Source organism: Cervus canadensis, chromosome 26, assembly GCF_019320065.1.
Source record: "Cervus canadensis isolate Bull #8, Minnesota chromosome 26, ASM1932006v1, whole genome shotgun sequence".
NCBI lineage: Eukaryota > Metazoa > Chordata > Mammalia > Artiodactyla > Cervidae > Cervus > Cervus canadensis.
The window spans coordinates 49,725,866-49,739,717 of NC_057411.1; the positions used below are offsets into that span (position 1 = coordinate 49,725,866).

General features: G+C 60.1%; 1 protein-coding gene across 31 annotated transcripts in view; it reads right to left on the bottom strand.

Annotated features, from left to right (window-relative positions):
- Positions 1 to 13,852, bottom strand: part of ABLIM2 (actin binding LIM protein family member 2) — a 158,666-nt gene that overhangs the window by 63,492 nt on the left and 81,322 nt on the right. For 20 of the 31 annotated variants that reach the window (XR_006265654.1, XR_006265652.1, XM_043447917.1 and 17 more), the window contains 3 exons: positions 9,042 to 9,100; positions 2,444 to 2,500; positions 529 to 606 (listed from right to left, as the gene is read on the bottom strand). Coding sequence is in view for 29 of the 31 variants with exons in the window: in XM_043447917.1 (XP_043303852.1) it covers positions 529 to 606; positions 2,444 to 2,500; positions 9,042 to 9,100 (194 nt within the window). In the remaining 2 variants the exon portion in view is untranslated. The remainder of the gene's footprint in view (positions 1 to 528; positions 607 to 2,443; positions 2,501 to 9,041; positions 9,101 to 13,852) is intronic. The other 11 variants (XM_043447941.1, XM_043447933.1, XM_043447939.1 and 8 more) reach the window with 1 other exon arrangement.

Here is a 13,852-nt window from a genome sequence, read left to right on the forward strand (position 1 = left end):
ACATACCTGCACATACCTGCACACACATGCACATATGTAGATACACACATACACATATCCATCCATACATATGCATACACACATTCCTATATACATGCACACACTGAAATACACACAATACACATATGTATACCTACGTGCATACGAATACACATACACATAAATGAAAATGGGATCACGTGACACACGTCATCCTTCACATGCACACCAGGAACTTCCCGCACCAACAGGCACAGATTTGCACCGTTACTGGTGAGTGCGGTTTATCCAGCTGAGTCCCGGCTGCGGGATGCAGGCGTGTTCTCACCGACACCGCCGGAAACCACGGCCGTGAGTACATTTCTCTGCGCACCGGATGCCACATTCTGGGGCAGCCGTGGTCACACAACACATCCACACTGGAGGCCCCGAGTCAGCCTCAGGGTCTGTGCCAATCTCTCCCGCGGCCCTGCACCCGCCGAGGGCACACTCAGCAAGGACCCCAGGCCCCTGGTCTCCTCCCCTCTCCAGAGAGGGAATCCGACTTACATAAATCACGCGGCTCGGAGACCCCGAGGTGCTGGAAGCAGGTACCGAAATGATGCTCTCTGAGGACGTCCTGGTTTCCTAGGAGACAAGGAAACAGGGAGAGGCTGAAGCAGATTCTGTTGATGCAGAGAACCTTCCGGAGGCAACTATCGCGAGTGGAGCACCAGCAGAAGCGCTGGAGCTCACGAGACCCTTTCTACGGGCAGGATGAAAGAGAAACACGTGGGCTTGGATGGACGACAAGGAGGCTGTCACCGGGAGACACAGCGGGTGGCCCTGGCTGCCAGCAAAGGGGCCGTGTGCTCCCAGGGCCGGATGGACTCGCTCCACGACCACAAAGCTCTCAGGTCGCTGAAATGATCTTCTATTTGGAGGGTGAGGGCAAGCGATGTGTTTTTAGGGATTCTGCGTGCCCCAATGGCAAAGGCAGGATAGAGCCGCTCGGAGAGTGGATTCTCCACATCAATTCTGCGGGACGGCTGCTGCGCCTCCGGCCCTGCCTCTGTGGTTCGACAGGATGGCCTTCCCATCTGGGACCTGCTCCTCGCGTGCCCACTGTGGCTGGGAGCCACCCCCCAGCCCTCCTCGCTCATCTCTGCCCATGACGTCCGCACCCCCGAGGTGACAGACCCCCCAACCGTCCGTCTCCTCTGCTCCTCTGGATCAGGTCCTCCATCACCGTGAGGACCCTGGTTCTCTCCAGCTCCCGCCCAGCTCTCTGCACCTGTCTCCATCCCCGCCTGCCATGTGTGACCTGGCAGCTCCTGGACCCTCTCCTGGTCCAGCCCTCTCCCTGGCTGGGACCACCCACCCACCCAACTATCCAGGCCTCTCACTCGCCTCATCCGAATGAAACCCATCTCCACGAAGGGGCTCCTGCTTCCTGCCCCCCAGCTCACGGCTTCTCCCGTGTTTGTTTTTGTTTGGCCAGGCCTCAGGGTTTGCGTGCCTCTGCAGTGGAAGTGAGGAGTCCTAATCGCAGGACTGCCAGGGAGGGCCAACTCCTCTCTCGTTTTCTAAGCAGGGAAATCCTGAATTTCCCCTGAAATTCTGTCCAGCCACTCCCAGCGGTCCACACCGCCCACTAGGAGCCTGGGAGGGGCCATATCATGAACTGAACTGCTCCCCTCCAAAGCTCATAGGTTGAAGCCCACACCCCAGGACCCCAGAAGGTGTTTGGAGGTAGGATGTTTGAAGAGGTAATTAAGCTTAAATGGAGCCTTCAGGACAGGCCTGGATCTGACTGTCTTCCTTATGAGAGGAGACTAGGACACAGACAGGCACAGACGGATGACTTGTGAGGACACAGGGAGGAGACAGCCGTGCACACGCCCAGCGGAGAAGCCTCATGGGGAGCCAAGTCCGCCGGTGGGCCCGGGAGCTCCAGCCTCCAGAGCTGAGAGAGGACACAGTTCCGTTGCTTAAGCGCGTTTGGTGTGGCTAACACCTGGAAAAGACTCTTGTGAGTCTCTTGGACTGCAAGTCCATCCTAAAGGAAATCAGTCCTGAATATTCATTGGAAGGACTGATGCTAAAGCTGAAACTCTGATACTTTGGCCACCTGATGCAAAGAACTGACTCATTGGAAAAGACCCTGATGCTGGAAAGACTGAAGGCAGGAGGAGAAGGGGACGTCAGAGGATGAGATGGTTGGACGGCATCACTGACTCAATGGACATGAGTTTGAGCAAGCTCCAGGTACTAGGGGAAGATAGGGAAGCCTGGCGTGCTTCAGTCCACGGGGTCAAAGAGTCGGACACGACTGAACAACAACAAAAACGCCTGTCGTGGAGCGCCCCCTCCTCCCCTCCAGGGAGATGACCCACAGCTCCTCCTACACTCAGCGAGACACCAGCGGGGATGGGACGACACCAGGACCAGACGTGAGCCCGACACGGCGGCGGCAGGGACAAACCTGAAAGGCATAGGGGGAGGCGCCCGGGTAAACCTGATGGGAGACCTGCTTCTGCATCTAGAAAGGAAAGAGAAGGACAGGGCGTGAAGCTCCGTCGTCACTGCTGCGCTCGGTCACTCGTCAGCCGGTCCAGCCCGCCTCCTTTCCCCGGGTATCACCCTGGCATCCTCTCTGAGGCCCCACGGCCCGGCTGCACACATGGGACGGGGCATCGACTCAGGGGTCTGCCTGTCCCCTCAGACCACAGGCTCGCAAAGGCTGGCAAGGGGCTGGGGTCCCTCGAGAAGCTCAGCCTGACCCCTGAGGCTCGGCCACCCCCAGGAAGACACACATCACGAGCTGCCGTTTCAAGGGAGACGCATCGTGGGAGGCGGAAAACACAGGGTCTGTGTTTTACCGCTGTTCCGGTGGCCAGGCTGCCTGTTTGGCTAGGCAAAAACGCTGTGCGCGTCTGTTTGGCACGTCTGAAAACAACCTTAGACTCTCAGCTTCCTCCTCTGTGAAACGGAAAAACCTGCCTGGAAGGATCTTTCCATTGCTGAGGACTCAGAGGCGCAGCTTGGCTCTGGTGAATCACCCTTGCTTTTATCTCAGTTCAGCTGATTGCGGCTCACGACAGGAAGTCCCTTCTTCACAAAGCCGACTAACACTGGGTGTTTCAGAAGAAAGCGCCCTGAAGCTGAGAGCAACGGCAGAGTCACAAGAACGGACCCCCGGGCCCTGAGGGACGTTTCCTGGCTTTGTCGGGGTGGCACCGGGGTTACTGACACCACGACCCCGGCGGAAGGGGGCCTGGGCTGTTGGCACGGCAGCAGGGGGGTCCGGCTTTTCCTGCACGTTTCAGGGTCCCGAGCAGCTGGGCGGCTACACGGTGTCCCCGCCATGACCCAGTTCCCAGCCCTGGAGAAACGGGGGGCGGGGAGAAGAGCAGCGTGCCCCCCACCCCACCGCGATGTCCTCTGGGTCCGGGAGCCCAGACGGAGTGGGGCTGAGTCCAGGCGGTTCCCCCAGAATCAGGAGACCTGGGCTTTCTCTCATCTCCTCTCTGCCCTGCCTCCAACCGGCCCAAAGGAGCCTCACAGTCAAACCCAGCACCCAGCTGCCTTCTCCGGGGTGCTGTTCACACCCGCCCGAGGCCGGGCAGTCGTCCAGCCCCGTCCACCCAGCCCGGCCCCAGGAAGCGCCGTCCCACAACAGGGTCGGGGGGCGCCTGGCTCTCATTAAGGTCTCCTACAGGCTCCGTGGACATACAGAGAGAGGTCAGCGCCCGCTCGTCTCCACGTTAAAGCCAAGCGGAGCTGAGGCTCCGAGAAGGCTGGTGGTTTGCCCAGGGTCACAGGGGCTCCGACGGCAGCTCAGGCTCTCCCACCCCGGCAGCCACTGCGAATTCCGCTGGAACATCCTCGCCCAGGGTCAGTCTCCCTGTCCTTGTGTTCAGGCCTCCGGGGCAGCCTCACCAAGCCTGGCTTCTCTCTGCTCAGAGGCCCCAGGGTCAGTGCAGGGGCTCTGGCTTCCTCCTCTGGGTTCCCACCTGCCCCGCAGTAAGCAGCCAGGACCTGCGTGCGCCCCCAGGGTAGGTGTGACCACGGACAGCCACAGCCTGGAGGGGACCAGCCCTCCCGTCCAGGCTCCCTCTGGTCCCACCGGAGCAGAAGCCACCAGGCTGGCCCTGCCCCAGACACCTTCTCCACGCGCCGAGGCCTCTCCCTGCCCCGGCCACCTTCTCCACGCGCCGAGGCCTCTCCCTGCCCTGGCCACCTTCTCCACGCGCCGAGGCCTCTCCCTGCCCCGGCCACCTTCTCCACGCGCCGAGGCCTCTCCAGATACTCAGCAGACACAGGGCCGCCCCTTCCCATGGCTCTGAAACCCTCCTTCAATCCCCACCTGTTCATGGCTCCTCAGACTGGGGCCCCACCCCCAGAGCAGGGCCGGCCCCTGTGACCCACCCTTCCGCACACCTGCCAAGTCCTGGCTCCAGGAAGCCGGCTTCTCCCCCAACCCCGCCCGCCAGGCCCATCCAGCGGGCCCCGTCCCTCCCCACCTCGCAGGCAAGCATCCTGCACCCTGGAGCCGGCCCATCCGTCTCCCCGCCGCCTGATGCTGTAGGGCCAGGGACCCGCCGGCTTCATTCACCTCTGCGTTCCTGGCGCCCAGCCTGGAAGGCACAGCAGGCGCTTGGTGAACGTGTGTTGAATGAGGGTTCGATCCGATGCCCAGCGAGGCACTGTGGACGGGCCGTTAGGACCACAGCCTTCCGACGGGTCTCCCCCCGGGCACCCTCAGTGGACGCGCATCCTTGTCCTGGGGGGCACCCCTCCCCGGGGGGGCACGCAGTCAGGGTTCTTCCAGGAGTGAAAGGGCTGCTCTCACTCTCCTGGTGCGCTCGCAGGGAGACCCGAGCTGGCCTCTGGAGCCAGAGGAGAGTCCTGGAGTCCACTGGGCCTGGCATGCCTAGTTAGCTGACCACTGAGCACCCCTCCAGATGGGCAACTTAGCTCTCGTCTGGGTTGCCAGGTTACGGCGGAGCCACCTCCGCCCGGAGGCCAGACTCAGAGAGAGTGACGCCACCTCTGCGGTATCCCCGGGGCTGACGGCTGCCCAGCAGACCCCGCCAGGCTGACCCAGAGCCGACCGGGTCCAGCAGGTTCATGCTCGTTAGCTGGCTCCCACTCAACAAACACTACAGAAAAACACGGCTCTCTCCCGCTGCACAGGCCAGGGGCGGTCAGCTGGCTGGGAGAGCTGTCTCCATGGGGCCCGATTGCCCGGGAAAGTCATCTGTGCCCACCCTGTCCACCTGCTACCCTACCCACTGACTGCTCTGCCCACTGACTGCCCTGCCCACCCACCACACGGTCCACCTGCTACCCTACCCACTGACTGCCCTGTCCACCTGCTGCTCTGCCCACTGACTGCCCTGCCCACTGACTGCCCTGTCCACCCGCTGCCCTGCCCATTGACTGCTCTGCCCACTGACTGCCCTGCCCACCCACCACACGGTCCACCTGCTACCCTACCCACTGACTGCCCTGTCCACCTGCTGCTCTGCCCACTGACTGCCCTGCCCACTGACTGCCCTGCCCACTGACTGCCCTGTCCACCTGCTCCTCTGGCCACTCACTGCCCACTCACTGCCCTGCACACTGACTGCCCCTTCCACCCACTGCCCTGTCCATTTGTTGCCTGGCCTGCCCAGGGTTTATTCTCATTTCTCAGGCAAGACAGAAGAGGCTCTGAGGGGCAGGGGTGGGGAGGGTGAACCAAGGGACACGCAGGGCATGACCAGGGCCTGGATCCTGTCGCCGGAAGCAAGGGACAGCTGTCCCAGGCTGCCGGCCTCTGCCCTCAATGTTCCCGAAGCATCTGTGGAGATGAGCCCCGGAAGCCAACTCTGGGGCCGTGACCAGCCCCCAAGACAATGGTCCTTCTTTCTGCCCTGTCCTGCCAGCCTCCAGCGCCCAGAAGGTCTCCTTCCTGCTGGGCCAGTGGCCCATGGTCATCCAGGGCGGGGCTCCAGGCAGAGAGCAGACGTGCCTGCTGCCTCCAGGCCTGAGCTGGGCTCCCCGCAGGCCCTGAGCCCAGCTCAACAGGGGGTGCAGCATCCGGGGCTGGCACTGGTCACCCTGACCCGGCCGGGGGAGGCGCAGGGCACAGAGGACCCTGGGCACTTGGTCCCCTCTATGGGGCCCTCCCGCCCCGGGCCCACGGCCACCTTTCCCCCGGTCCTCACGCCAGGCCGGGTATAGTGGGACGGTCCCCACGGCCCTCGGACGAGACTTGCAGGTAAGTCCACAGGTCCTCCCTCTATCTTCCGATCAGCAGCAGCTTCGGGCCAGGACTTGTGACATCACCTCGGTGCCCCAGGCCAAGAACCGGGCTTGGCAGAGCCAGACCCTCGCTGAAGCTGTGCTGAATGAATGAATCATGAAACGGTGGACCCATGTAAAGCAGAAGCTTCCAAACCCACTGAGATCAACCGCTAGAGGAAAAGAGAGACTTTCCCTCCGCTGACTTCTTTCAGAACGGGCGTGGCAAGCGTCTGCTCAAGTGGTGGGTCCCACCCTCCCTGAGGGGCCCACACGAGGAGGAGGGTCCCTCCACCAGCCCGCGACCTGTCCCGTCTCCCAGGACAACGTTCATGAGGGTGCATCTCCGAACCAACCCCTCCGCCGCAAATTCCCAGCCTTGGGCACCACCACGTCTGCTGGGTCTGGGGATGGTTTCCGTTTGGGCCCCAGCCACCCCCCATGGCTGAGAGTGCGGGACTCTGCAGCCCTGGACCCCCTTGCTCCCATGGTGGAAGTGTCACTAAAGGACTCGGTGAGCAGAACCAGCATCTCTAGCTAACAGTAGAGTGCCCCCACAGCACAGCTCTGCCCCTGTCCTTCAGGGCCAGACTTCCTCTGGGCAGTGGTCCCCTTCTGACGCACGCAGGTGCAAGAGACCCTCAGGGTGGGCCACTGAGACCTCCCTCCCCAAGAGCAGTCTGCCTCCCAAGCTCATCCTGGGGCCCTGCCTCACTCTCCAGCCTCCGCTCCGCTCAGCCCCGCCCCCCCCACCCTCCACTCAGGGATCACACCGCCACCCGCTGTTCAGCTTGACCTCTTGACCTGGAGCTGCCATCAGCAAAGCAAGCCCTGCGCTCCCCCCAGCCTTGATTCCGAGAGGCCTGGGTCCCAGCTCTTGTGGGAATCCCAGAGTGACTCCGCACACCCCGCTTGATTTCCCGCAGGCATGTCGGCCACCCTGCAGTCCCCCAGCTGTCATTTCCCCATCTGGATGCAGACCCGCCGCCACTATGAGGCATTTGAGTCACCAGGGTCTTCAAGGGCCCATCTGCCCAGTGGCTCACCCGTAGCCTGTTTGGCGACTTTCAAAGTCTTGGCGATGCCTGGGCGCCCCTCATGGGGGGGGTGGCGTGGGAGGCCGGGGGTCGCTGGGACGAGGCCAGGAGTTCTGTGGGTCACACACCACTCACCCCCCCGGAGTGTGGGGGCATGTGCACTCGCTCCTGGGGTCTGCACGGTGTGGATCCCAGCGGGGGTTGTGCAGGGGTGTGGGTGGTCCCTGACAGAGCAAAGCTGGCTGTCATGCCTCCCCTCGAGGGGCCTGGGGGGCCCCAGGGCTGCAGTTCACCTAGATTCGTTTCCTCCCTTCATCCTGCAAACACTTCTCTCTCATCTGCCAGGGCTCGGCTCGGGGCCAGGGGGTTCAAGATGTAGGAACCTGGAGCCTGGAGAGGAGGCTCCAGGGGAAGAGGGTGTGAGCGGAGGCATCTGCGAGGTTTCAGGGGATGATATTCTAGGCAAATCTGAGAGCCCACAGGAGGAGTTTGCTGGGAGGCCGGATGCCAGGCACAAGTGGGTGGCCCCGGCTGGAGGAATGTGTTTCTGCATGTGTGGGCAGAGGACCCCTGCCCTGCTGACCGCCCCAGCCAAGGGAGCTGGCCTGCTCTGCCCCAGGGCCTCTGCCTGAGCCCCCAGCCCTGCCAGGGACCCCCCACCTCTCTTCAGGGCTGGCGCTATCTTATCTCCCAGGCTCCGCTCCCGCTCAACTCCTCCGAAGGACCCCTCCGTGTCCCCCCGCCACCATCCCCAGAAAAGCTGGTCCTTCCCCTGCTCTCTGGTCCCACCAGCCCATTGCATCACTTGTTTGTTGAGGCACTGATTTCTATCTCTCTTGGGGACATCAGCCCAGGAGGGCCCCGAGGCGGTCCAGCCCTCTCCCTCACGCAGCACCTCTGGCTGGGTGCCCCAGCAGGGCCTCTGCGGGATGAAGTTGCACCTGGCCCAGAGGGAGGGCTGGCCTGGCCTAGACAGGGGTCCTGCCTTGCTTCTGGAAGGTGATCAGTGTCATACCTGGTAAGAGCTCTATGTTCGGGGGTAGGGTGCTCATCACACCCCCAAGGTCTCAGGGTGGGGTGGGTCACGCCAGAAAGACCAGCCCTGAGATGCTGGTGGTCCTGTGTGATGTCACCGGGAGAGTGAAAGCAACCACATGGCAATCAATCAATAAAGCAGTCCACTGACTAACAGAGTCCCGATAAGATCTCCGGCCACAGGGCTTCCCTGGTTGGCAACGCCTCGTGTGTGCCGGCACTGGGAGGTGGGGAATCCGGACTCCACCAGGAGAGGACGGTGGCAACCTGGGTCCAGACCTCCCCCCGGACCCTGCCTCACGCTGGGCTGAGTCCACGCCATCCTTCCCGGGATAAACTGTAACTGGGCTGTGACACTTTGCACTGAGTCCTTCTAACTTGTTATCGAACCAGAAGGCAGTTGGGGAGACCCTGTGAAGCAGCTGTTGGCATCAGAAGCATGGATGTTCCTGGGGACTCTTAGAGATCCGCTACCTTTCCAGTGGTCCCTGAACTTGCACAGCCACAGGCATCCACCAGACGAAGGAGGGCCAGGGCAGGGAGCCCCCGGGCCGGCCAGCAGCTGACCTGCTCTTTCCACCTGGACACTCGTGGGCCTCAGGCCACCTGCCCCACGGCCTGCTGGGACTGACCACTGAGCCTGCAGGCAAGTCAGCACCCCCTTAACTGTGTAATGTCGCTCAGAGGCTGGGGAAAGGGCATCGGGAGAATTCCACCAACCTTGTTTTTATCTTCAGTTCTGGCTGCTTGTCGACAGGCCGGGTGCCAAATGGAGGAGCCTGCAGACAGATTCCCGAGAGGAAGAGTTAGTGTGGATTGCCAGATGAAATCCCATGGACGGAGGAGCATGGTAGGCCCATGGGGCTGCAAAGAGTTGGACATGACTGAGCAACTTCCCTTCCTTCCCAGATGTAGGACAGTGGAGGCGGTCAGCAGGAGGGGGTCAGTGTCCACACTGGGGCCCCACCGCCCTCCTCTTTGATGGTCACACTGGGCGCCACCCCCTCCTCTGTGATGGTCACACTGGCCCCACCCCCCTCATCTGTGCTGATCACACTGGGCCCCGCCCCCTCCTCTGTGCTGATCACACTGGGCCCACCCCCTCCTCTGTGATGGTCACACTGGCCCCATCCCCTCCTCTGTGATGATCACACTGGCCCCGCCCCCTCCTCTGTGCTGATCACACTGGCCCCGCCCCCTCCTCTGTGATGATCACACTGGCCCCGCCCCCTCCTCTGATCTGGTCACACTGGACCCGCCCCCTCCTCTGTGCTGCTCACACTGGGCCCACCCTCTCCTCTGTGCAAGTTGCTCCTGGGTCTGGGGCTCTCAGGGCCCAGGGGCTCACAGTCCCACTGGCGACATGGAATAAACAGGTAGTGCTTCACCATGAGCCAATGCTCCCATGGGATCCCTCGGATGCCCAGCACCCAGAGGAGGCCTTCGAGGAGGGCTCTGTGTGTGGCTTCTATTCAGAGCCAGACAATTCAGGCAGCAGATAAAGGGGGCTGCTGTGTGGCCTCCACCTGCTCCTCTCCGTGAGGTGGGCAGTGGCCAGGCCCAGCCTGGGGCCCGGTGGAGGCTGGAGCTGGGTGTGACCTGTATGGGAGAAGACGGCTTTGGGGCGGGGCTCTCAGCTGGAAGGCGGGAAGGAGGACCCTCAGGTGGGAACCTGAAGTGTGGGCTGGAGAGTGGCACTGCGGGCCGGGGCCCAGCCCCTCACTGATTCCCGGGGTGTCTGAGCTGTCTCAGTCATGCCGGCCCCACCCAGCTTCCCCGTCTATGGCCCCACCATCAAGGTCACAGGTCCCCAACGGCTGCAAGGGCCCTGCGTGTATGCTAAGGTGCTTCATTGTGTCTGCCTCTATGGAGCATAGCCCGCCAGGCTCCTCTGTCCATGGGATTCTCCAGGCAAGAATACTGGGGTGGGGTGCCCTCCTCCAGGGGACCTTCCCCACCCAAGGATCACGCGGTATCTCTTATGTCTCCTGCACTGGCAGGCGTGTTCTTTACCACTAGCACCCTCCCCTGACCCCACCCAAGGGTCCTGCTCTTCTCTAATTCAAACTCGACCTCCCTAGACCTCAGGCTTTTCCCACCTTCACACGCGGCCAACAATAATCCTACCTCAGCAGACCACTGGGAGAACTTAATGCAATGAAACAAGGGTAATAACTTCAGGTGATAACTGCTCCCCCCCTCGCTGAAACTCAGCCTGACCCCCTTGCGCCCTCCACCCACCCACAGCCCACTCGCACGCCCTCTGCGGGTAGAAGGCGTCCGCCCACCGGTGCCAGGCCAGCCCACGCCCCCTTGGGAGATGGGAGTTGTGTCCATGCCCTCTCAGGTCCCCCGAACAAGCCACGCAGAGTAGACACACTAGCGGGCCTTAAACCTGTGGCAGGAAGGAGCGACACCCTGTTTCTGCCTGCAAAGCCTCTAGGTCACCCGAGTTAACACTTGGGAAGGGAGCTCATTTCTGCCCCTCCCTGGAACAACATCTGCACCAACTTGGAGTTCCCAGACAGACTGGGATTTGATTGATGTGTGCATAGCTTTTCTTTTTAAAAAAATAGTTTATGATTACAAAGGTAATAGATGTTCTTTTTTTAAAAAAAAAAAATTTCTTATCTGGTTGCCGCAAGTCTTAGGATCATGGAGGATCCTTAGTTGCAGCACGTGGGATCTAGTTCCCTGGCCAGAGATTGAACTTGTGCCCCCTGCACTGGTAGTGAGGAGGCTAAGCTGCTGGACCCACCAGAGAACTCCTGGTAATAGATACTCCTTATTAAAATTTAAACAAGACCTTAAAGAAATGAGAGTCATCTGTGGTCTCCTACTTGCTGTCGTCCAGTGTACGCGTGCACATTAAATACAATGTTTGCACACAGTTTCGGAGAAGGTGATGGCACCCCACTCCAGTACTCTTGCCTGGAAAATCCCATGGACGGAGGAGCCTGGTGGGCTGCAGTCCATGGGGTCGCACAGAGTCAGACACGACTGAGCGACTTCACTTTCAATTTTCACTTTCATGCACTGGAGAAGGAAATGGCAACCCACTCCAGTGTTCTTGCCTGGAGAATCCCAGGGACGGGGGAGCCTGGTGGGCTGCCATCTGTAGGGTCACACAGAGTCGGACACGACTGAAGTGACTTAGCAGCAGCAGCAGCAGCAACACAGTTTTTTATTCTGTGATTTTTGATTTAAAATGTCTTAGTGTTCCTCCACATAATTAAATATCAAAAGTGTAACTTTTAAGGGCTGCATAATATTCCTATTATTTTTCCATATATATTTTCCAATATATTCCATAATATTCCTATTGATCGTAAGGATCAATAGGAATCTCTTTATCTGCTCCCTGTTATTTCCGACGTTTTATTTCTAAATAAAGTTGTAGGAACTCCATGAAACACAAGTTCCACTTCATCTCTCTTACTGACTTGAAAGCTTCCTAAACGTGGGTCCTGGCTTAGAGAGTGTGGGCATTTTTAAGGCTCTTTGAGGCATTTTGGCAATTTCACAATTTTTGCTCCACCAGCCAGGTAAGAGGCCTGTCTACTCCAGTTCTCCAAACAGCGGGGTGCATTGGTCCTTTTAACTTTTGTTGATCCAGTGGGGAACATAGCATCTAATCGTTATTTTAATCTGAGTACCCCCGATAATTGGGCTTCCCTGTGGCTCAGTGGTAAAGAATCCACCCGCCCAGAAGACTCAAATTCAGTCCCTGGGTCAGGAAGATCCCCTGGAGGAGGAAATGGCAACCCACTCCGGTATTCTTGCCTGGAGAATCCCATGGACAGAAGAGCCTGGTGGGCTACAGTCCGTGGGGCTGCAAAAGAGCGGGACACGACTGAGACTAACATAACAGCCACCTCTGATAATGAGTGAGCGCCAACCTCCTCCCCTGTGTACCAAGTCTGCAGACAGGCAGGTGCGTCCAGGGGTGGGCGGCGGGGCTGGTATTTGGTGGGAGTTTGTGGGGGAGGGCTGCCTCATCTCGCTCGGAGGCCAGAGGGCTCGGGACCCTGCTCCTCTGAGCTTTTACTGCTCGGGATTCACCCATCAAACACATTCTCCTGGAGCCCCAGCATGCAGGTGGAGGCTGCGGGTCTCACTGCGTCTGTGCAGGGCGGGGGCCTTGCCACGCAACTCCTGTGCTCCATGGAGCAGGCGTGAAAACCACCCACCGGGTCTGCACCCTCAGGGCACAGACTGGAGAACAGGAGGCTGGGGAGGGGACAGGCTTCAACACCCCACAGAAGGTCAGGGCAGGTCCGGCTTTAGAAACAGGGAGCCGGCCTCAGCACAGAGCCATGAAGAGCATCTTTGTCCTGAGACTGGGTCCCCTTGATGGCGAGCTCGTGTCCCGAGCTGCCGCGTGTTTGGTGTCAGCACGTCCCGAAAGCGCTGTCGCGGTGGGGGGTGGGCGCCTCGGGCTGCAGGGGGCCTCCTCCCCACCCAAGACATCCCGGCACAGCTGGGAGGGGCCTAAAGGGCCCCTTTGATAAGCTCTTAAGACTAAAGAACAAGAGGGGACACGGGGACCAGGCCGTCCTGGCTGACGTCGGCTCCCGAGCTTGTCTCAGAAAAGCAGGCCTGTGTGCCACACGGTCCCCGGGTGAGGTCATCCCACGGCCCATCTGGGGGCCACTGTGCAGCCCGCTCGGCTTGCCTCCAGGGTCACGAGACAGAAAAGACGCTGTGACCGCAGTGGGGGTGGGGGAGGGGTCTCAGCATCCAACCATCCTGCTGGGCCCCTCGGGGAAGGCCTTCAACCTGCGAACCCAGGTCCAGGGAGAATCCAGCTGAGCTGCCTTAGCGGGGGGGTGCGGGGACTCCCCAACCCTTGATAGATGCCCAAGCTCCTCAGCCCCCACCTCTGACTTGGCCTCTAGGCCCCTGCCTGCCTTCAGCAAGGGGTCCCCCTCTGGCTCTCCTCTTGATAATTTTCCATCCACCTATTTCCCCAACCCCCAGCGCCTTGGCTATAAATCCCCTGCACCGTCCTTGGCGAATTCAGCCGGATCCCTCTCCCCAACTGCCATGACCTGTATACCATCTTCCTACCTTTTTGACAAGCATGTGAACCATCTTTCTTTATCAAGGTCAGGAATGAATAAGCCACAGGTGGTGGTGGTGGGGGAGAGGTTCATCAAAATGATAAAACTAGGTGCAGTTCAAAGGAGACCTGCCCGCACCCTGGGCAATAAACACGTGAAGAAACAGCTGGGAGCTGGGTGCTCCGGTCTGAGTGTTGATATAGTTTTTTTTTTTTTTTTTAAACAAGCAGCCATGAGCTACAAAGAAGGCCCCCTGCAGAAGGAGGGAGGGGACGCCTGGCCGTGACCTGCTGTTTCTCCCGGTCTGGGGCCCCAGGACGCCTTTTTCTATGGTTACTGTGATTTGAATGGTGAATGCCTCCAGGATTTCCCACGGAATGCGTGTGAAGGTTGGCCAGGCCTTTCTCTAAAGCTCTCTTTACCGATGCTTTGGTGACTCCCCTGACCGGGAAAGAAGCCTCAGGAGCA